General features: G+C 38.0%; 1 protein-coding gene across 8 annotated transcripts in view; it reads left to right on the top strand.

Annotated features, from left to right (window-relative positions):
• The window catches only part of NEK10 (NIMA related kinase 10), a 205266-nt gene that overhangs the window by 24409 nt on the left and 156680 nt on the right, over nucleotides 1–24177 (top strand). For 4 of the 8 annotated variants that reach the window (XM_069473321.1, XM_069473320.1, XM_069473318.1 and 1 more), the window contains exons 6-15: nucleotides 6115–6156; nucleotides 7557–7635; nucleotides 8698–8765; nucleotides 10816–10895; nucleotides 11512–11598; nucleotides 14681–14905; nucleotides 18158–18297; nucleotides 20411–20472; nucleotides 22021–22098; nucleotides 23950–24014. In XM_069473321.1, coding sequence (XP_069329422.1) covers nucleotides 6115–6156; nucleotides 7557–7635; nucleotides 8698–8765; nucleotides 10816–10895; nucleotides 11512–11598; nucleotides 14681–14905; nucleotides 18158–18297; nucleotides 20411–20472; nucleotides 22021–22098; nucleotides 23950–24014 — 926 coding nt within the window. Of the gene's footprint in view, nucleotides 1–6114; nucleotides 6157–7556; nucleotides 7636–8697; nucleotides 8766–10815; nucleotides 10896–11511; nucleotides 11599–14680; nucleotides 14906–18157; nucleotides 18298–20410; nucleotides 20494–22020; nucleotides 22099–23949; nucleotides 24015–24177 lie in introns of all 8 variants that reach the window. The other 4 variants (XM_069473325.1, XM_069473323.1, XM_069473319.1 and 1 more) reach the window with 2 other exon arrangements.

Here is a 24177-nt window from a genome sequence, read left to right as displayed (position 1 = left end):
TCATTGTTCCTACTTAATTGTTAATGGCACCCTTCTTTACTCCTTGATTTGTCTTAGTTTGGATGAAAACATTATATGTGTAATGTTAATGAAAGTATTCAAGGAGGAAGATCCAGTTTTCAGACTTGTAGGACTTAGCAAAATATTTGCTCTAGAGATGTTCTGTTTGTTCAGAAAACCGATGACAATGGTGCCCTACTCTGCTGATCTCCCATCTAGAGTACTGCCTTTCTTAATCTAGTTCTTGATGGATTGGAACAGGGTTGATTGTATTGCCCTCTAAAGGAAAGAATTCAGTGACTACTTTGTTTATGAGATTTTATAAACACATTTTATAAAACACATATTAAACTAATATCCCCTGATTGCCAGTCTTTCCACAGAAGGGAATTTTCTCTGAGTCTCTTCCCCCTGGCACTCTTCACACAGAAGAGCATGTGCTCAGGCAGTTGTTTAACGTCTTGAGTTGCCAAGAATTGTTGGCCCAAGTCACAAAGCTATGCTGGGGTTTACTATGACTTAACGCCAGTGAGTCTCAGCAAGCCTTTGCCATTGCTATGCTTTCCTGTCCTCTCTTGTTGAATCAGTACTGCAGGGTCCATAAGTGGCTGTTCTAAACCATTTCCACTTCTCTCACCCCAGTCCCCTCCTGTCCCCATTGGTCTCATCAAATTACATCATCATTGTCTGTTTTACAGGGAAGACTGGAGCTATCTCAGTGGGAGCTCTCTTATTTTCTGCTTTTTGTTGTTTGAAATATTTGGATTATCCTGCAACTTTACTTCCTTCTTATTTCAGAAGTGATATTCCTTCTCCTTGCCAAGGCTTATCCCTCCACCTGTTCCCTTTTTTTATAGTGTCAGTGGTTCCCTTTCTATTTTCTGTTATCATAAAAAATCTCCTTTTCCTGATCCAGTTATTCTTTTTTAAGTCTTTTTCTTACCTTCATTACTACATTTCTTTAAAGGTTAGGCTATGTTTCATGAATCCACTTTCTTTCCATCAGAACTACTTACTGTATTGCATAACTTGCACATTGAATTCCATGCACAAGTTTCTCTCTGGAAGCCATCTAAATAGACCATACTGCGCCACACCTTAGCCTCTCATTCCTTGACCTAGAGGTTGCAAACTGGTGGCTTGTAGACTGGATCTTGCCTGCCAGTACACAGAGCTTCCAGTATATACTTAAGGGTGGCTCCAGCAAGAAAAGACTAGAAGAAATGCCTGAGAAGCCATTTTTGAAGATGTAATTGCTAAGAATTTTTTCAGAATTAAAGATGGGCATAGTACTGAGATTTCAAGTGCAGTTGGAGTTCCGAGGAGGATAAAGATAAATGTTCACCTGGACTCATTATAGTGAAGCCATAGCGCATTGCTTATCAAGGATGAAGAGAAAATCTTAAAAGCTCCCAAACTGCACTTGTATTAGAAACAATAAAAAAGAGATGGTTGAATTGAGTTGCCTTCTCTTAGTCCTTACATTCTCCAACCTCTCTTTAGCAGTAGACAACCTTTACTACATTTTCTCTTTGCCTTCACTGATCCTGAGAACCTCTAGTTCTTATTCAGCATTTTTGGGGTATTTTGTACATGCTGATGTTCTTAATCTTGTCTTCTTAAATGTTAACCTTCCTCAAAGTTTTTCTTCCGTTTATCGTCTTCTCCAATATCTTCCCAGCTCTTGGCTTCAGCTATCATTTATTTTTGTTCTTTGCTCACAAGTCCATATTTTCAGACTCAAACTTTCCCCTTTAAGTTCCAAATTTCCAGAGATATGTTAGTCAGCCACCTCAAGGACCCAGTAGTGTGGTCGTTCTCAAAGTATGGTCCATGGAATGCTTACAGGTCTCTGAGACCCTTGCAGGGGTTCCATAAGTTCAAAATTATCTTCAAAATATTGTCAAGATGTTATTTGTCTTTCCACTGTCACTCTCTTACAAATCTGCCGTGGAATTTTCCCTGTGCCACACAACATGTGATGACATCATGGCTCTGGTAGCTGATGGGGCATGTGCTTGTGCATTCTTGTGTTTTTAACATGTATCACTTTCAATTTCTAATGATATAAATATAAATCACTACTCTGTAACCCATATAAACAAAAGCTCTTTGGGGTTCTCAGTAATTTTTGATGGGATAAAGGAGTTCTGAGACCAAAAGTTTGAGAATCACTATTATAGCACATTACACTCAATAACTTTAAAATGGAGCTCTTCAATTCTTCCCTTCATCCTTGAACCTTCAGAATCAACTCCTGATTCTTTTAATGGCACCATATTTCCTCAGACTCAGGGTAGGAGGCTATAGAAGCATCTCTGTGTTTCCCTTTTACTCCTTTACGAATCTAATATACCAAACCTTTTAAAAGAGTACTTACTATTATAAACCTGGAAAGATAAGTAAAGGCCAGTCCATAGAGTGGTGTTAAAATTGTGACCAGGGAATAAGCAGTGTAGAGCCACTGATGATTTCTGAATCGAGGAGTAAAATGGTCATGTTAGTGATTCAATGTTAAAATCTATTGCAGTGTGTTCAGCATTCATTGATTTAGTTACTGAGTAGGCTTGGGATGAAGATGCCTAAAGGGAAATAATGGTTTTGGCCATGGTAAAAATAGTGGTGTACAAACACTCCCCCCCATTCTGACATTTGGCATAAGGTGTTCCACTTTTTTTTTTTTTTAGTTATGGAGTCTTACTATATTGCCCAGGCTGTCTTTGAACTTCTGGGATTAAGTGATTCTCCTGCCTTAGCCTCCTGAATAGCTGGGACTATAGCCATGAACCAGTGTGCTTGGCTTCTATTTTTTAAAACATACTTTTTACCAATACTATATTATTGGATCAATTTTTTTTTTAAAAAAAGGAAAAAGGGAGTAAGCAGAACAAGGACATTGTTCATATTTTATAGATTAAACTGAAGTTCAGATTGACTAGGGAACTTTCTCCAGGTTATTAGCCTCAGAAGTATAGAATGCAGTTTTCTGACCCTCTGGCCTGTATGGGGAGAAGATGCCGAGGTTTAAAAGGGCACACAGGAGGTGTTACTGGAATCTGAGATTACAGTCATATTTGCTTTTCAGATCAGTAGCAAGAACTCTTATGCTCCAGTGTATACATATCTTGTAGTCATGGTTTTCTTCAGTTTACGCTCTCGGGTTAGTGCAGTCTTATTGGTATAAGGAAAGGAAATATAAGGAACACCGTGGGTCTGTGAACAGTCTCCTGGCCTTGCTTCACTCTCCCTAGGAACATGGAGGGAATGTGTTCATTTCATAAACCAAGGTTAAATTTTTGAGTACTTAACAATGAAATTCTCTGAGTGAGAAAGTCTCTTTCCCATTCCTATACTTTATAGCAGCACTTCTCAAATTGTATTCCACATGAGTAATATGTGCTCTGTGAACAGAAGTGTGCTTTGGTTAGTGATGTTTAGGAAAATCTGCATGCTAACTTTCCCCCTTGGAGACTTACAGTGCACAGTAGCATAGTAAAGGCTCTGAGGAGAGTTCGTTAAACTCTGTTTAACCTAGCATTTCCCAAGCTGATTTGAGCATAAAGCTCTTTTTCTTTTCTTTCTTTCTTTTTTTGTAGAATGCCTAATCCCATTTACTGTGCAAAATAAAATGGCTGTTTCTAGGACATAGCTTGGAAAACTTTGACTTACTCCCATGTTGTTAATATTATTGGATAGATAAATTTCTTGTCATGATTTACATCTAAAAATAACATTACCATGACCAATCATTTAAACATTATTCTCTCCCTTGGTGTCTTCCCACTCCAAAGCTTTAAATTTGAATCTCCTTCATGTGAACGACTCCTAGATTTCAATGTCTTGCCCTTACCGCATTTTCCATGGCCCGTTGTACCTTTTTTCACCCAGACATCCCATCAGCACCTTGGCGTGTTCAAAATTGAGTCTTCTCCTCTAATCCAGTCTTTTCTCTGCCCGCCGCCCCCCCCCCCCCCGTGTCTGTTATTTATGTCACTATCCCCAATCACCCACGCTCAAATAGATTGGTGTCTTCTGCTTTGCTCCTTTTCTTCCAGTCTGTCCTCATGCCCAGTTGGTCATATCACTTGAAAGACTATCCCTTTCTCTCCATTCTTATTTTCACTGCCACCGACTCCCAACTGGGCTCCCAGGTGACAGTCTCTTCCTTGTCCAGTCCATTTTAAGACTAGATGGAAGTCCTCACAGCTGGTTCTGGCCAGTCCTTTGCTCACACGTTTTCACTGGGTCTCATGATCTACATGAAGAAGTTCAAATTCAGGGTCACATGTAAGTCCTCCTAAAGTTTGATCCACCCTAGTTTTCTAATATTTTTCCCAATAATGACTTTCATAAACTTATGGAGCTGCTTCTCTCAGAGTTACAGAATGTCTTGATGTTTTCTCTGTACAATTTCTGTGTACCTTTGAGCCTACTGTTCTCTTAGCTTGGAGTTTCCTTTATTTTCCCTATTTCTCGTCTCTACTCAGCAAATCCATCCATCCTTCCAATCCCTGTTCAGAGACCACCACCCACATGAGGTTTTCCTCAGTCCTCTCAGCAGGAAATGAGGTGTCTCTCTGGTGCATCATAACACTTATACTTTTTTAAATTCTAGCTGTTTGTATAACTACCTTATGCTCGCCTAAAGCTTATCTACATATTTGTGTCCTCTTCAGAGCCTAACCAAGGGCTTTTACCTAGCAAGAATGAAAAAAATATCTGTTGAATATATATAAGTGGCCTTAAATGTTATTTTTATTTTTATATGTATAAAATATTCTACTATAAATAGGGTTGATGTATACAATATTCTTATGTTCTTTAATTATAGCTCTTCTAGAGTGAATAGCATTGATGAGCTTCAAATTAGTAGGTAGTCATAGAACTATTATGAACTGAATTCTAAATGTTCCTTTTTATTTACTTTAGAGATGAGTATGTTCAGTGTTTCCAATTTTACATCACACAGAGTAAGGAAACTGTGACTCAGGAGGCCTTCGGAACCTGTGCCTCTTCCCCAGCCTGTCCACTCGGTCGGTTTCATGTCAGAACACCATGTTCTGCCCTGTTCATGTACTCACGTCCATGTATTCGTCGTCCCTGTGCTTTCCCAGAACTGAAACGATGGCTAGTGTTTGTATTTCAAATAACTTCCTTGTGTGCATGTTAAGTAAGGAGAGAGATGTCAATACAGCTTTATTAAGTAGATTAGGGCCACCTGAAAACATTTGCCTGCAGATAAATGCCAATGTGGATAAACTAAGAACACTTAGGCTTAGTTGAGTTCCAAACTGGTCCCTTTCACAGCCTCAACCTCCCACCTCTTCTCTTCTCTAATTAGCACTTTCAGAGCAGCTACAGAAGTGCATCAAAGTGTCTACTTACTGGGAATTAGATTTAAAGTCCTTTATCAGGAGACACTGTGCAAAGATGATCCTCACATTGGTTAGAATATGGGATTAATAAGAACATTATAATAATTTTAAGGAGAAGCCCTGTAGTCTACTAGAGCAGCGCTCAGTGCTTTTCAAACTGTTCTGTATGTGCTGCTAACCTGGAGATCTCGTTCAAAGTCAGAGCATGAGCGGGTCTGGGGTGGCTGGGGAGTTCTGCATTTCTGATCAACTGCCAGGTGATACTGATGCTGCTGGTCCATGGACCACACGAGGCAAAGACCTCGAGGAAGTTCCTGGGAGATGGTGATGGTAATGCTATTCTCATCCAGGCTCTTCACTTAGGCAAAATAGTTTACCTTTCCGGGCCTTGGTTTTCCTTGTCTGTAACATCAGAGAGTTGAATGAATGAAATATAACAACTCTTCCCAGCTCTAACATTTTATGATACCATAGGAGGAAGTAAGAGGAATGAGGAGACAGGCTGCAATTCTGAGCACATATTCATTCTCTTAATCTCAACCCAACTTTCATATTTATTCAAAATTTCTCTTAAATGTAGTATGAATGACAAACACTAAATTTTCCATATTTCTGTTAGAGTGTGGACCTTCAAAAACTAATTATAAATCTTATGACTTAGTAGAGAACTTGCATATAAAATATACTTTCCCCTCCACCCTCGTCTTTTATATGTGTTCTGTTGTTTTTATTTTATTAGGAAATACTCCATAGCTTGGGTGGGATTGGAAACCTTGCTCAGGTAAGATTCCTTTTGTGGTGGCTAATCTTGCGTTTTCATTTTGTGTCATGCTCTGGGAAAGAATTAAATAGATGTGTGACAGAAGATGGCTTTTTTATGTTATGCTGTGCCTGCCTCAAGGAGGAGCAGGCGGGTTGGTAACTGTGAACATGAGGCATGATACTCACAGAGCAGGGAGGGACCTGTGACATTTTGCTCTGGCTAATCAGGCTCACTTTACCCAGTCTGTTGAAATAAGAAAGTGCTAAAAAAGGTCACATGTCTTGAGTTAATGATTACAAGAAATAGGTGTTGGCTGGCAGGCCCACGTTTCAGCGTTGTACATACCATTTGGTGGGAGAAAATATTGATTGCAAAGATGCTGAAAAATTTTTGACACACAAAAAGAATTATTGTGTTCACTAAAATATTGATACATAAGTGACAAAGTAAGGAATGATCTTGACTTCATTTATTTTGCTGCTTTGCTAACTACTGGGGGAGGGTAAGCAGATGAAGATATATGCTGAGCATTTATTAATACAATAAAACAAAATTTATGGCTATGTCATCGAATTGGAACAGCTCAGTGTGTACAGAAAGAATGATTTTTATAATAAGCCTGCAGCCCTTCAAACTTATTCTGAATTATTAATCAAAGATTAAGTTTATGGCAATTTAAAATTAAATCTATTTTATTTTATTATATTCTTGTTCTTAGGGTCTTGACTTATGTTTACTTTTTGTTTTTAAGAATTTTTGAATTGGCTACAGATTGGCCTCACTTAATAAAATAATATTTCATAATATTATATTGTAAAGGATCTTCTTATTCACTTTAACTTTCATTATAATATCAGAAATTATGTATATTTCTCTGAGCCTGTTTTTTAAATTATTATATTCAATTATCCACAGTGGGAATTATCAAAATACCCCATACCCATGTTATTCTGATTATTGCTAACTGTGTGTATGTTAGTTAGATGTAATTTTGGATATTATAAAACAAGTCAATAAAATATATGTAATATGTCATAAAAATTCTAAAAAGTTAGAATTAAAATTCTAGGTACTATAGATTATGTATCTTATATCTTATATGTGTCTTGTATTTGGATACCAAATTACACCAGAAACCTATTCAGTTACAAGTCATTTTTGAGACTCTTCAGAGTTTTTATACAGTCTTTATCTCCCTCCCTCAACTACATGGCATGAAAGAAAAGGCAAAGAATTCAGAAACCCAACCACTTTTTGCATTTGAGTGAAACAGGCCCAGGAGCACTGAGGATTATTTGGTGAATCTGTTGTGCCACCTACAGCTCATTTTAAGAACTGCACAATCTTATCCCTCACCTGCTTGTGTGCTTTTGGTGTTCTCCCTTCTGAATGGCTTGTTGGTTTGATCCTTCCTGCAGTACATGGAGATTGTGGCCAATGAGTACCTCGGCTATGGAGAAGAGCAGCACAGTGTGGACAAGCTGGTCAACATGACGTGTAAGCATTGTCACTGGGGACACAGCCAACTTTGTGGACTTGCTAGAATAAGCAGTATGGTGTTTCCAGCAGGAAACAAAGGATACTTATTTATGAATGTTCCCATACACAGGGTGTTGGGAGTCCATACCAATTGCTAGATGCAATAGCAAAATGTACCCAGAAGGAAGATTTTTAGATTACAACTCTTAGTTTAAAAAGCACAATTTATTTAATGCAAGACAGATTTCCAGAAAAGCAAATTTTGGTAAAGATATTTTTGCCTCCTTTGATTTGTATTCAAATGCCAGTGACCATTCAATTTATATCTACAAAATTGGATTAATAATGATACCAAGCTTATAGAATCTGGAGTAATCAGAGCATCAAACAACAAGAACAACATCAAATCTCATCCAATGCACACATCAGTCTGTGAGTGTGAGAGACATTCCCTAGTCACTCAATCATCTGTCTTTAGAGGTTCTGTCTAGTTCCACCTTCTGTCCCTCCAGTTTTGGTGAGCCACAGACCTCTGCTGTGGGATGCTAGCCCATTTTCTTTGTGTGGATAGGCTGGCTCCCCCGGTATGATTGCAGAGCAGCACACTGATTCTCAGGTGCAGGGAGAGAAGAGTCTGTGGCAAGCCCTGGCAATGGGAAAATCTCTTTGAGGACACCGATTTCCCTCAGCCAAGGAAACTTGCAAAGTTCATCACATTCGCTGGCCCTCCCTCCTCTTTATAAGTTAAAATCTTTATAGGGAGGATATTTGAAAAATAGGCCTCACTTTGAACTTGTAATGATGTTAAGGAACTTGTTCAGCTTTAAGTGGAAGAAGAGGTTTGCCTCTTTGGGTATTTCCATGATTCATGGCTATAAAATAAGTACTATTTTAGCTTGAGGGGCATTCTTGGAGTAAAAACATAACCCTGCCCCTCCTCCTTCCATTGTTCCTTTTGTGTTGTCTGTGTTCCCCTTGCCCTTTCTCTGCTGGCCCATCAATAGTGCAGACCTGAGGTTCTATGAGTCCTGCCCCCTTTAATCTCTGGATCCCTCTCTGAGTTATTTCTTTTCTTTATAGATATTTTTCAAAAACTTGCTGCTATCAAAGACCAAAGAGAATGGGTCACCACAAGTGGAGCCCACAAGGTGAGTGGCCCGTGAAAGAGTTAATGCTTCTGCTACATACGGCAATGGTTCACATGAGGACGTTCAGAGCCACGTGCAATTATAACTCATAAACCTGCCAACCTGGCCTGAAATTGTGAATCTCTGCCAACTTTTTTATATTCTTTACCAGCCTAACAAGTTAATAGAGACACAGTAGAAAAAAGTTTTCCAGAACTCTTTCTTTTTTCTTTTTTCCTATGTCATTTAATACTAACTAAATTTACTGCTTAAGTGTTGTTTGAAAAGCCCTGGCTAAATAAAAACTGGCTTTAGTTGTGTGTTTATGAATAAATAAATGTAAATAAACAAATAAAATATATGTACACATATAAACAAATTCCATGTGGCACATGGGGTTATATAGTTTAAAGCATATGTGATTGCCATTGTCTATAGATCAAAAATGGTTGAATACAGGCAATTTCATATGGTTCAACCTCGTGCGATGATAGTATAGAATTATAAGTATATGGATCAAATATACATTTTAAGATAGATGAATGCAGCTTTAATCAAAACAGACTAAATTTACATTTCCAGCAAAACTGCTTAGATTATAGCCACGTAGAACTAAGATTCAATAATCTGTTGAGTTCTCATGTCCCAGGAAGCTGCTTTCCGGTGTACATGCGAGCAGGATTGCCTGAAATGCATTAACGCATGCTGCTCTTGGTTTAGGGAATGATTCTAGGTGATACACAGGTCAACATTTTTCATTTCAATAGCCATCTAAGTCACTGATATTGTTGCTTAGGATTTAAAGACAATTTTTGAGTTAGCACTAAGGTGTTAGGTGGACACGACAAAAGTGTAAAAATGATGTTTGGGAAGCATTATGTTTGAAGACAGAGAAAGAAGAGAAAAAGTGAGAGAAGAAAGGGAGGAAAGGATCAGAGAAATAAAGATAATGATAGCTTTATTTAAAAAATGAAATCATGAAGGGGAAAAATCCACGTAACAGAAACTGAAAAATCATTTGAACAGTCATTGCAGAAGTTGCAGTTCTAGCCTGGAAAATTTTGGATGTGTACTTTTTAGGGGGTTCTGATTCTGAAGATGTAGACAGAAGATAAGAAATTTTGCATTAATGAGGATTCAGGGAAGGCAACTGACAAGATATGGGAGATCTCCAGCTAAGCCATTACTTAGGATGATGATCGAGAGCATCGATGGTGCACTTTCAACATCAATTAGAAATCTGAGAGGCAAACGGAATACTCCATAGTGTTGACATATATTTTTTAGTTTGGAAAAAAATGAAAGTTTCAACATTTTGTTGAAAAATAGTTCCATTATTTGGAAAGTGCACAATGTCTGCCTCAGAGTGAGTTCTCAATGGCTGGTTGCTACTACAGTTATAATTTATGTCATTAGTCTCCCCACTTCTCCCTGGGGAGGGATCAGAAATGCTAGAGCAGAATGCTTGGCATATGGAAATAGAGGAAAGGGTGAGAACCATGCTGGTTGTATAACTTGGTCCCTTTCACTGTCCTGGGCAAGGAAAGGGTACAAGAAGCTACTTACTCTGAAGAGTTCCAAAGTAAGGAGGCGATGGACACCTGCTCTCTGTAAAGAACTGGATATTTTGAATGTTTAATAAAATTTCTTTTCAAGTTAAGCCTCTATATAGACTACAAAAAATAAAAAAATAAAAGAAATTACATAAAGCTTGACAGGGCATAACATTTTTCATTATTCTATAAGTAAAGCCATAATATAATAATTTGATTATATTAACAAAAAATAATGTTTATAAAGACATACTTAATGTCATGGAAAAATTTTAGTGGACAACATTAAGAAAAAAACAAGAGCAGCTCTAAAATCATATATACAGTTTGCCCTTGATTGTATAGGCACATACATTATAAAATACTGAGCAAAAAAAAAAAAAAAGATTAAGCTTCTATGATCTTGAGAAAGAAATATTGTACCATTCAAGAAGCTTGTAGTACTTATATAATTTATAAAATAAATTTGATTTTACTTATATAACATTAACTAAACTTTATTTTACTTCATTTTTCAGACATTAGTAAATTTACTCGGTGCCCGAGATACAAATGTTCTGTTAGGTTCCCTTCTGGCTCTGACTAGTTTAGCAGAAAGGTAAGTAGTGTATTTTAATATACTTTTCAGTTCTGCTACTATTGCAATTTAGGTGGGAAGGATGCAAAATAGATCAGTTACTTTGTCACTTACTCAGTAAAGACATTTTTGTGAAAAATAAGTGTGAAGTAACATTTATATGTTGAAGAGGATCCTGGAAAGAAAGCATCATTTTAAAATTTAAGTTTGAAAGGCAAATCACAAAATTTTAGTTTTTTTCCTGATGGGAAATATTTATCTAGTCCTCATCTCTCCCTCAGTTACTTCTACTTTCAAAATTACCGTAATATTTCTTTGGCAGTTGTATCTCCCTGACCTTCCTAATTCATTCTTACCTGTGTATTTGTTAACATAAAAACATTTTCAAACATTGTGCCCTTTAAAAAAATTTTGAGAAAATTTACTCTCCTATAGATATTGTGATTATTTTAAATAAAAGAGCTTTAAATATTTCTTTATACTTTGGATCATTGCCTTTTTTTTAGCAAACAGCATATGATTCCTTTCTTTTTTTTGGTCCCTTCTTCTGAGATAATATGAGAGTCAGGATATTAAATAAGTGGATTAATAAATATGTGGATGTTTTTAGTAGTTATTAATATGTTTCAATTTATAGTCCAGAATGTAGGGAGAAGATAAGTGAACTCAGCATTGTAGAAAATCTGTTGATGATTTTACATGAATATGACTTGCTTTCCAAAAGGTAGGATTGCTAACAGGGGAAAAAGACAATGTCTTTTTCTCGATGCAAATGCTTATTATTATTTCTATTTGTCATGTTATTTACATTGTAACTGAATATCATTAGTTAGGTTGGCATTATTTCTGTTTAAGTTTATATAATGAAACTAGAACAAAGAAGTGTATCAACTTATCTTTAGTCCTGCATTACTTCTAGATTTGGGCATAGAATCTAATTATATAAATCTTATGATAACATTGTTAATATTTTTGTTTATTGCATTTATTGACATCCTGCCTTTTTAGAAAAAGAAACTCTGAGGTGACTCTATTTTTAGCAATTTCAGATTGTGTGAGCAATTTCAGATTGTGTGTACAATTAATGATTAGACTGCTAAAATCAATTGTGCTTAAGGCAAGTAAAACAAAGGTAGCTACTGACATGTTTTGTGATCTTGACGTGTTTTGTGATCACCTGATATAATAACTCAAAATAGAATCTAGAGTAAAATAGATTCATTTTCACTTGAACTGAACATTGTTCTAAAGTATTACTATATCCAGATAGTTATTAGGTTGTGTTTAAATAGAGTTGCAATCATTTGATATTTACTTAAATAAATCATAATTTTCTAAAGAAGTAAAATAGATAACAGAAATCAAGCAATGAGCCCTGACACTAAACTTGTAAATTTTTTTGGGTTTGTCTTCAAAGCTGATTTACTCTTTTACGAGAGTTATTGTAAAAGAGTGTTACATATAGACAGGAGTCTATATACTTATAGACTTGGTTATCTGAACTCATTCACCCAACAAACAAGGTGCCAGACTCTGCACCAGGAGTTGGAAAACCAAAGATGACTAAGATACGATGGTCTAGTTAGGGGAGCAGACAGACAGACAAATCACTGGTTTCATTTTAGTGCTGTAAGTGGTGCAGTAGAAAAATGTATGAGGCACTCTGGGAGCATAGATCAGACACCTCCCAATTAGTGTGAGGGGTTTTGCCAGGTAACCTGGAGGAAAGAGGAGATATCTAGGCTGAGGGAGAGAGCAAGTGAAAACAGAAGGTGCTCCGACACAGAGGCACGAAATTGGGTGGAATGTGCATGGTTGGGCACAATTGGAGCAAAGGAAGGAAAGTACCTGAAAATTAGAGCGGATGGTTAATGACAAGTTAAAAGTGTAGCTAACTTTGATCAGTACTTTCTATATGCCAAGACCTGCTCTAAGCATTTTTGTGTTTTAACTCATTTGATCTACACTGTAACCCTATTATTTTCTGTATTTTATAGATGAGACAATAAAACACCTTCATCCAGGTCATGATGGTCTCTGTGTGTGCTAAATAAAGATGTGGATTTTCTCATGAACATTGCAGGGACTCACAAAAGATTTTAAGCATGATCAGATTTTTTTTTTGAAAGATCATTCTGATACCAGTGTGTGTGGGTGGATGGGGGTGGATTATATCCACACATTGATATCCACTTACAACAGGGAGGGAATGTTTGGTGTTGAAAGCTTGTGAAGGTAACAAATACTGTTTACCAAAGAACCTATGTTCTTAATGTCAGAGCAGAAAATTCGGGAGGGAGAGGAGCCATGGAAAATTGGTTCAGGGGAAAGGAGTTATAAAGCAGTACAGAAATGAGGATATTGGAAAGGTAGATGACAGAAGGCTTTATATTTTGAGCACAATCAAGGACCACAGGGATGGGAGGAGCAGTGGGCTTAGCTAGTTTCCAGGCATTCAAGAGAATCAATCCCAGCAGTTGCCCAGGAAATAGGGGACACTAAAGGTTTTTGCTTGGTGCTAGCAGGGTGTGGAAGGAGAAGGAAGTATTTTGGTGACTCTCAGTCTTCTGGCTTGGAAAATTGCAAAGATTGTGGTGCCATAAGTCAAGATGAAGGATATAAGAGAAAAAACAGATTTGGGGATGAAGATAATGACTTTGAGTTTAGAGGTAGTATGGTGAGTGCTTGTGGAACACACACATGACTAAAATTTCTGGAGGTTTGGAGCAATACTTGGGCTGAGATAATGCCAGGATAGAGTTGGTGTTTGAAACCATAAGAAGGGATGGTAGCGTCCAGGGAGAGTGTTTAGAGTGCTCGGAGGACTAAAGATGGTTCTATGAAACATTCATCATGATGTTTCATGGTTCAGCTGAACCTTATGTCTTTACCATCATTGTTATGCACTTTCCACTGGGTATGTAGTAATGGAGAACTTTGCACTTAATTCCCCTGTATTGTAGTGTTTTGACATTTTCTATGAATGTTTTATTTTTTTTGAAACCACGTAGTAAGATTCTGAAGACTTGAATAAAGCTTTTCATATTTTTTTTTGTCTTTAGCACAATGTAGAGCTCATTGTTTAGAATTGATACCTACTTGCTTGTTAGTCGGTTTTTAACCAGACCAGTGAGGATACAATGAAGATATAACTTTGTACAATGGTCAGCAAACTATGACCTACAGTCTAAATTTGGCTTGCTGCTTGTTTTTGTAAATAAAGATTTATTGAAACACTGGCATGCTCTTCTTCTTTTTTTTTTTGGAGACAGAGTCTCACTCTCTTGCCCTGGCTAGCGTGCAGTGGCGTCATGATAGCTCACTGCAACTTCAGACTCCCAGGCTCACGCGATCCTCCTGTCTCAGCCTTCCGAGCAGCTGGGACTACAGACCTGCACCATCACACTAGGCTAATTTTTTCTATTTTTAGTAGACACAGGATCTTGCTCTTGCCCAGGCTGGTCTTGAACTCCCTACCTCAAGTGATCCTCTGGCCTTGACCTCCGAGAGTGTTAGGATTATAGGCGTGAACCACCACGCCTGGCTGCTCATTCATTTTTATGTGTTACCGATGGCTACTTTCATGCTATCTCAGCATAGCTGAGTAGTTGTGACAGAGATTATATGGTTAGCAAAGCTGAAAACATTTGGCTTTGGTCTGGCCCTTTACAGAAAACCTATGTTGACCCATGGCTTAGAAAATGTTAGAGCTATATTCCGTGCAGTGATGATAGCTTTAGTCTAAATATAAAGTCACTAACTGGCAAGGCTGTGATTCTCATCCCCACCCTCCCCATCCCTTTCAGACTAACCGCGGAGTTGCTGCGCCTACTCTGTGCCGAACCCCAGGTGAAAGAGCAGGTGAAGCTCTACGAGGGGATACCTGTTCTCCTCAGTCTGCTCCACTCTGACCACTTGAAGCTGCTCTGGAGTGTTGTGTGGATTCTGGTCCAGGTTTGTGAGGACCCTGAGACCAGTGTGGAAATTCGCATTTGGGGAGGCATCAAGCAGCTTCTTCACATTTTACGAGGGTGAGTCCAAGTGGGCTTTGGCCTGCTTTGCCCTCTCCGTCGAAGGCTGGGTCTCTGACAAGATGGCATATTGGGTGTGTGCTCACCTTACTCCCACTGTGGGTTCTTTGGCTATTCGTGTTTTCCAGAGCCATCTATACTTGTCGCAAGCATGCTCTATATCAATGTCAGGGTCATTCATCTTTTAAATTCCTTGGGGATCCTGATATATTTATCTTTGCATCACCAGCCTCCAGAACAGTGCCAGGACTGTAGAAGGCCATCAGTCTGCAAATGTAATGTAGGCTGTAACTTAAAGAAAACGTTTGTCTTGCCAGCTTTTCCTTGAATCAGTATATATACTTTGTCATGCCAATAAGTACAATAATTACTAATATTTTACTAAAACATTTGTGTGTGTATACATACTATCTATCTGTAAAAGGAAAGCCTAATTTAAAGGAACAGATGTATAATCTTTATTTAAAATAAGAGATGATATCATTAATCAAGTGGTTGCCGTGTTACTGACCCTGGTCCAGTTGCTCTACTTTTCTTTCTAGTCTTCATTGCAGTCTTGTAAGGTGACTATTATTATTTCTTTTTTAAAAGTAGAATTCCAGTGACATCCTAAGCCATGAGCATGGGGAAGGAATAGTTTTTTAACATAGTTTCCAATTGAAATTCTGTAGAAGTATGTCACAGTCTAACTTCTGCATTTTCTTAATTAAATATATTGAGGTAGCGAACAGTAATATCTTTTGGTACCTTCTATGGGAAGATTCTATTACCTAATTTTATTATAAAGCATAATTCAGCCCTATGGATACCGAATCAAAGTTAAAAGTGAATATGTATGCTTGAAAGGGATCACGTTTATGATCTGTAGTATATAAATAAAGATTGTTATAATAAAGGCAAAGTGACTTATCAATTTTAATATATTATCAAATCAATATTATTAAGACTTTGTACTTGTTATGCTTCTAGGGATATTGCGAAACTATGTGTTACCAACTTCATTTTCCATAGAGATATGAACAGTAGCTTTAATTATTTCTGTCATTACTTAAACAAAGGCAAAAAAATTTATAGACTGTTGACGCAATCTACATGCTTTTATGACCATCATAAGAAAGTCTCAATGACTTTAAAGTATAAATTATAAACCTTTCATTAGTGCTGAGATACAAGCCAGACCCTTGGTCAAAATAATTACAATTGCCAAAGGTTTTTTGGGGGGGCTTGTAGGATGACGATGGTGATGATAATAGTGGTTATTATTTATTATTGGTCAATCGTATCTGTTACAATAGCTGTGGGCTGCCCTGTTAGAGAAGAGCTACATAATTAAGCAATACTTCAAAGATAAAACCTGCCCTTTTTCTCACATACAGTTGAATATAATACAAGGCACTAGTTTCCTTCTTTTGCTCAAGTCATAACTATCCTTGATAGAAAAGAGTTCTTTCATGTCTAAAGCGTCATTTTCTAGTTTGTTTTTATGGCACGATGTTAGAAAACTCTTCCCTGGGAAAATGATATACCAACTCTTATTCTATGTTAAATATGTCTTGGTTCTCTGGGAGAGTTTATTGCCCCAGCTGGATAAACAATATCCTTGCAGAGCTGGTGCCTGTCCCTAGGCTGCCTGGAGCTGGCGCTAGGGGTGGAGGTTGCCAGGTTGTCTGGTGGTTTGAGTATGAACAGGTGCTATTGTCAGGGCAGTTGCCAGGAAACCCGTTCGTGCCCATTCACCTGCAATCCCAGACTCAAAGGCAGTTCTCCAAGGCTACATACTCTTGATCAGGTGGAGACATCCATAAAACTTGAGTGTGAAGATAATTATGTTGACAGATATGATCACCAGTTATGGCTGTCCCTAGACCCAGCTCCATTACCTTTCCATGTGTATTGAAGGAAGGACACCAGTGGGCCCAGATGACATGAGAAGGAAGTCAGGGACACTCCATCCACATGATATTTGGGCACATAGACATCCAGATAGAGGTGCTACCAGAACAAAATAAATAAATGAAAAAATATGGTAATCATAGAAAACAAAAGGAAACAAAGCAGACAAAAGACAGATAAAGGATCTATTGTGGAAAACAGTGCACTGAGTAAACAGAAAAACAAATGCTTTATTTTATCAAAGACATTAAGCAGAACATGAATTTATGAAAGGCGATTAAAGATGAAATGATAGGACAACCAAAAAGGAAAGGAGATTGCAGAGCTAGGAAAGAAAATGAGGACCGATAACACCCAGAGAACTGATAAGCTCTCTAGAATACCAGAAAAAACAGGAAGTAGTAAAATGGAGGACAAGCTTGAAAAAATTAAATGTAATGCAGAGAGAAAAGATGAAGGAATGAAAGCTAGAAACTCGAAGATAAGGCCAACAGAAGATGGGTTTTCAACATGTGGATAATTGAGATTCCTGAGGTAGAGAGTAAAATAAAAAAAGATAAAAAAGTTCAAATGATAAGGAAAACTCCCATCTATTACTTGGCACAGCAGCCGCCTGAGACCCCCACCCCTCAGGGAGGACCCACATTAGCATATCACTAACCTAACACCTGGTACATTAACATATCACTAACCTAACATTTGGCACATCAGCATAACACTAATCCTATTGCCTAGTGCAGACACTAAACTTATTACCTGGCGGGCATTGTCACCTGAGACCCCCCTCCCCTTGGATCACCCCAACTTAATAAAAATAGGAAAAATTAAGTAGACAGTGCTCAGAATTTGGTGGCGAGACCCCTCTGAGCCCGCCGGCGAATAAACGGTGATTCTCCGACTCTCCGTGTGCTGCTCGGTTTGTCCTCGGGACCACTCACTGTAACACTTGCCATAACACAAAGAGAACTTTCCTAGAATAAAGTTTCCTAGAACAAACTTTCCTAGAATAAATTTCCAGGAATTTCATGGAAAAAGAAAACTCAGAATAATTAAGACTGAGATGTATTCAAGTGAGTTGATTGCAGCAGAGTAGAGTTCAGAAACAACGGTGGCCACGTGGAGCAGTAGGGAAAGGACAGGGTTTTCAATAAATAGTCTGCAGTCAGTTCAGTGAACATAAGAAGAAAAATGACTTCTACCTCACATCACACACAATCGATTCTAGGTGGATTGGAAAGTGAAACAGTACAGACAACTTCATGACACGGGGAAGGCAATGATTTCTTAAACAGGATACAGCAAGGACTGACCATGAAAGAAAATTGATAAATGGTCTGTGCATTAACTTTTCTTTTTCAGAGACAGAAATTTTGTTTCTGATCGTTCCTCCATCGGAAGCCTGTCGAGTGCAAATGCTGCAGGACGAATCCAGCAGCTTCATTTATCAGAAGATTTAAGCCCTCAGGAAATACAAGAAAATACTTTCTCTCTTCAAGCAGGTATTTGTTATATTATTACTTTTAATTTGATACTGTATAATTTATGATGTTGCTTTATTATTCCCTCTTATAAAGTTAAGATGGTAGTGTTAATTAGGCACACTTTATAAGTTTACAAAAATGTAAAGTTAAAACGCATGTGGATACCACACATTTCTTGGTGCTAGTGTTGGATTTGCAGATTAATGATACAACAAACTTTTCTCTCTCTTCCATGTTCTGAACTCACTGAGAAGTAAACACAGAAGTCTGAGATAAAGAGACAAAATAAATATTAGCTTTATTATTGATGAAGTTGGATTAGAGAATGCAGCTTGATCTGTGGCCAGAATCATGCTTTCTAGAACTTTCTCAACCTCAGCACACCCTACTTAAGGGAGGAAGGTCTGCAGTGCACACACTCATCTCACCAGGTGTGAGGGAGTGCCTTCCTCCTGCTTTGTGAGCTCCAAAGAGAAGGCAGCAGCAGATGTTGCCCTGTGTGGGATTTTCACAGGAAAGCAGGAGTCACGATGCATGAATACACTTTTTGGCCAGGCCACCTCGAGCAGTCATGCACAGGGGCACCAGGCCTCTGGGACAAGTGGAGCTACAGTGCAGTCTGAGTGCTGCCAGGCCAAGCTGGGTGCCCCAGAGCAGTCCCCAGGAAGGGAGCCGCAAGATAGAGTGTGGGCTGGCAGGGGGCAGGGAAATCGTAAGGGGAAGAGCAGACTGGTAGGGAGAGAGGATGAGGGAGTAGGGGTAGGAGAAGGCAGGCTTTCTTTGCTCCCTGCTATTTCCTCTTGGAGAATGGGGAAGATATTTCTTCACAGACTGTGAAGACAGGGAAATAGGATCCCCTCCTCGAATTGCCATTTCTGCTTACTATAAAAGGCCTCTCTCTTAATACAAGGGCTCATGTTGAGGGTTTACTGTTTGAAGCCTCCCTAGGAAGTCTAATCCAGTTGAATCCCAGAGCTCTGAGTATTTCTAGGACCTTCTCAAAGAGAGAGTGAGATTGATGGTGATGGAAGGCAGAAGAGTGGTTACCTACGTGTGGGATTACAGGGGAGTTAATCCCTGTAATTAGAAAGAGGCACGGGGGGAGTCTTGGGAGACTGGAAATAGCCTATATATTCACCTGGGTGGGTAAAGAGCATATAGATATGTACTATCTCATCGAGCTGTACACTTAAGATGTTTACTTTACATAGCTTATTTAATATCTAAATAAAATGGAAAAACAAATAAAAATTAAAAACATAAGGGTGTTAAGAGTAGGGTCTGAGTTTTGGCTCCATTCTCATTGATGGCCATATGGCCTTGGGCAAGTTCTTTAACCTGACCAAGCTTCAGTTTTGCTTATGTAAAATGGTGATGATAATCATGGCATCAGTGATAGAAGGTTATTGTGAGAGTTACATGAGGATGTGTATAAAGTCTTTAGCACACAGCTGGACCAAAACGCAAGGCAAGGCTCAACCTTATCCTTTAGGGGTGCTCTGTGCTGCAGAGTCTGGCATACTTCTGGGAGGCCAACCATCTCAGTGCATGATGCCACCCAAGGCTGCCACGATGCCAAAAGGAGGCTGGAGTGGTACTGCTCAGGACTTGGGTTTAATGTCTGGCAGACGGGGTCTGGACTCCTGGCCCCTTCCACCTACTGGTTGTGTGGCCTAGTCTATTAACCTCTCTGAACCTATTTTCTCATCAGTAAAACTGGTAATCATAGTACATACTCTGATTAGAAGGATTAATTTAGATATTATATTTAAAGCATTCATTCATTTGTCAACCATAGTAATGTATTTATTGAGCACATGCTAAGTGCCAGGCATATGTCAGGCACGGGGGATTACAATGAACCGGACAGATGTAGTCCTTACTTCCTGGTGCACAGTAGCTGCTTAATAAACGGCTGCTGTGGGATGTACATGCACATGAATTCCATGGAAAGGAGGATTAGAAGCCATTAAAAGTCAGCTTCCCTTCTTTCAGAGCTGGAGCAGAAGGAAAATTAGTGTTTCTTGAGTAGTGACTTTGCTAATAAAATCCCCTGTGGGGGAAGAGTATTTATGTAGGAGTGCGTTTATAGCGATGAGGTACATTATGTGTTTGATTGTTTTTATTCCAGCCTGCTGTGCTGCCCTCACTGAACTGGTGCTCAACGACACCAACGCCCACCAGGTGGTACAGGTGAGAGCACCCTTCTCCGAGGTCAGGCCTCTGCAACCATATATATGATGATTAACCTTACGGTGCAGAATGTAGGTGTAGGGGTCTCATCCCATGATGTTTACATATTTAGCTGATAGAATTCCACGTTATATTCCTGTCCTTCCTTCTTTAATCCACTTAACTTAAAAAGGACTGACATGTGGTTAATTGGTGTTGATAATTCTTCCCTACATTATGTGCAGATCTTTTCATTTTCTTTATCTTTTTAAAAAAGTTATTCTGAATTGCTTAATTAGAATTAATTAATTAGAATTGCTTATTCAGAATTCTTAATTCTGGGCATATAGAGCATACATGAGTTAAGGACAGCAGGGATTTTAACTAAGAATAATACATCAAGGTTATTCAGTTAGAGGTGATTGAGACACACCAAATAAAATATTTATTGCCACGAAACTGATTTCACAAAGTATAATCCACTAATTAATCTATTGTATATACAGCTCTATATTTGTGTGTGTATATATGCACACATAAATATAAATAAATAAATATGTAAGCACACACATATGTGTACAATCCTTGTGTGGGTTTCTATTGCAAAAGTTACCTCCTTACTGACTTCTATAGAGGGAACTTTTTGGGTGGGTTAATATGCTATATCTAACTTTAACTTCAAAATACATAAATATATAAGGGTTAGTAAGGGATCAGATCATCAATGATTAATGTCCCTAAGGAAACTCAGCAAATCAGGGGGCAGATTGGGGTTCAATTCCTGGCATTGTTATCTACTGGCTTGGATTCTGAAAAAATGACTTAAATTATCTAAGTTTTGGTTTTTTCATGTATAAAATAGGGAAATTTTAAACTAATTCACAGCATAGCTATAAAGATTAGATGCAATAAGGCAAGTAAAGCTCTTCACAGTTATAACATGAATGCCACCACACAGCAGAGATCAGTAAATTGTATATTTAATAGATAATAGAAAAGTAACAATAAATTAATACTTTTTATTCATTCCTCCATGTTTATATTTGTATTAGAAAAAATCTAGAAAGATGTTAACCGTGTTTTCACAGATAACGTTCATTTTCTTTTTTAATCTATTATTCTTGTTTCTTTTTTTTCTTTAAAAAGTTTTTTTATAATGATTAATCTCTATGTATTCCTAATTACCAAGGAATTACCAATTACTGTAAAGGAGAAATTATATTTCATAGTCAGGTGTTGTTTAAAAGGTAAGGAATAAAGATATTTGGATCCCTTTACTCTGTCCCTTTTTAATCCTCTATTCTTTGTTTTTAAAGTATTTTAATCACTTTAAATTTATATACTTTATTATATCTTGACTCTTTCTTTACAGACAGTGGAAATTATAAGATTGTGGTTGTAGTCTTTGGTGTTTAAAAGTATTACATTGACATTTTAAGTATTGTCTTGTAATATTTACTTAAAGTTCCAAAATTATACTAACATTTCTTCTTTAATATTAATTTTTGAGTTGTTTAGTTACATCACTGTGGCATTGTTACTGGTAACACGACCCCTTTATTCTTCCAGGAAAATGGTGTATATACAATAGCAAAATTAATTTTACCAAATAGACAAAAGAATGCAGCAAAAACTAATCTATTACAGGTAATGAACATGTCTGTTGTTCTTCAATATCAAGTTATTGAAATCTAGGGAAATTTGGTAAAATGACTTAAGCTTTTTAGAATTTTTGAATTAGTGCCAGTCCTTATGCTGACTTCGAGGGAAAAATATCCCATGAGTGAGACTGGCATGGAATCGAATGACATTAAAACAATGTAAAAGATAATAGTGGTTTGTCTGTGTGAAAGAATTAGGAGATTTTATTTACTTGTTTCTTTGCTTAGCAATAAATTCTATTTTTTAAAAAAATATGCATTGCTTATGTATCAGAATATAACAAGAGAGGAAAATTACTTGCCATCTTTAAACATGGACCACAGTCACTAACATTTCACCTTTAAGAAGGAAAACTTGTAAAACAGATTTTGATGGATAAGAAGGGACTTGCCAAGTGGATAAGCAGATACTGGGTGGGGCACCAGTGGCATCTGCTGCAGGGTCGAAGGGCGTCCACACAGAGTGAACATCATGTGCAAAGCGTGGGAGCCCGGGAGCTCAGAGCGTGCTTGGGGAGGGGTGGGCTGCTCCATGGGGCTGGGGTGTGTGGTTGAGGGAGGCAGTGCCCCAGAAGATGAGACCTCAAAGTTAAGAAGGGGGCACATTTATGCAGGGTTCTGTGGACTGTTTTGAGGCATGTAACACTGGGGGGAGGCGGGGGAAGTGTCCCGAATGACAAAAACCGGATTTAAAGTAAGCCTTTGCAGTAGTTGCAGCTCATCTTTTTTCTCTTTTTAAAAAGTCACTTAGAAAAGGAAGTAAGAAACAACCTTTGTCTCCAATCTGATTTAAGAATTATCATCCAGAATGATGGCCAAACCTAGCAGAGACTTTTTGGAGGTGCCGGCAGGCAGGGGGTTTTGGAAAGCTACCAGTGGGACTTGATTTCTTTAGTGCGCCACAGATATATGACACTGTGCTGGAAAACATATAAAGTCAAATCCATCCTGCAGATGCATTTGGTTAAGCCAGTGGAAGGTTTTTAAAATTTCCAGTTGGAACGGCTTTTGAGGAGCATGCATATTCTCCCTTTCCCACAATCTCCGCTGCTCTCACGGAGCGGTTCATGTCCTTTCGTTATCTGCCAGGCCTCTCTGGGCAATTTTGTTGTGGCCCTTCTGTATTCAGATCACTAATTTTATGACATGATCCCAGATTGGATTGAGAGACCCTGATTGCTGCAGTGGTGGCATATTGTACAGGTACAACTGCAGGCTGGGGCGCTCTTTTTTTCTCAGCACTGCAGAATGTCAGATGTTTATTTTTCTTAGTTAAAGCCTCACAGGCCTCTTTCTGAGCGTTCTAGGGAGTTAGTGTCGATTGTTCTATTTGGGGAATGCTTAAGACTCTTTACTCAAGAGACCAATTTGTCAAGTCTGAGTCCAGTGTGCCTGTGGCTATTTTTATATGTCATCATTTCTGGTGTTTATTTTCTCACAGAAACCATATAAATATTGAGGCATACATAGCAGGCTAGAAACAAAATAAACCTTGAGCTTCTGGAAATCTTTGGACGTTTGGTTTTCTCAGTATAGGAATTTTATTTCTTGTCTCTGTACTTATTTTGTAACTTTCTAGAAAGAAATTAATGACAAGTGCTGAGTGAAACAAGGCCACGATCCCTAACAAGTGTTTCTACAACATAAACACTTTTAAAATACAAGAACTACCCCAGGGGTTGGTGCTTTTTGTTTTTAGTCATAAGCTTTGGCTCCAACTTGGGCCAGCCACTCACAATAAAGCCACTTTAATGTTTGCTTCATGACAATTCTGTCTTGAAAATTGTTTAATTTGTTGAGCTACCATTTAAGAATCACATATTCTTTTATTTTCCAGTGTTATGCATTCAGAGCTTTGAGATTTCTCTTTAGTATGGAAAGAAACAGACCACTCTTTAAAAGGTATGAGCTTAGAAAAATGTAAGTGATCATTAGATTTAAGAGATCATTAGATTGAACTGTTTTCACATACTTGATTTAGATGCAGCACTAAGAATGAATCACTGTGCAAATTGTGTATCTTCAGATTTCTTAGATTCCACAGATATAACTGAGCTACTGTAGC

This window comes from Eulemur rufifrons, chromosome 7, assembly GCF_041146395.1.
Source record: "Eulemur rufifrons isolate Redbay chromosome 7, OSU_ERuf_1, whole genome shotgun sequence".
NCBI classification, from domain to species: Eukaryota; Metazoa; Chordata; class Mammalia; order Primates; family Lemuridae; genus Eulemur; species Eulemur rufifrons.
Note: the sequence above shows the minus strand (reverse complement) of the source record. Positions and strands in the feature narration are given on the sequence as shown.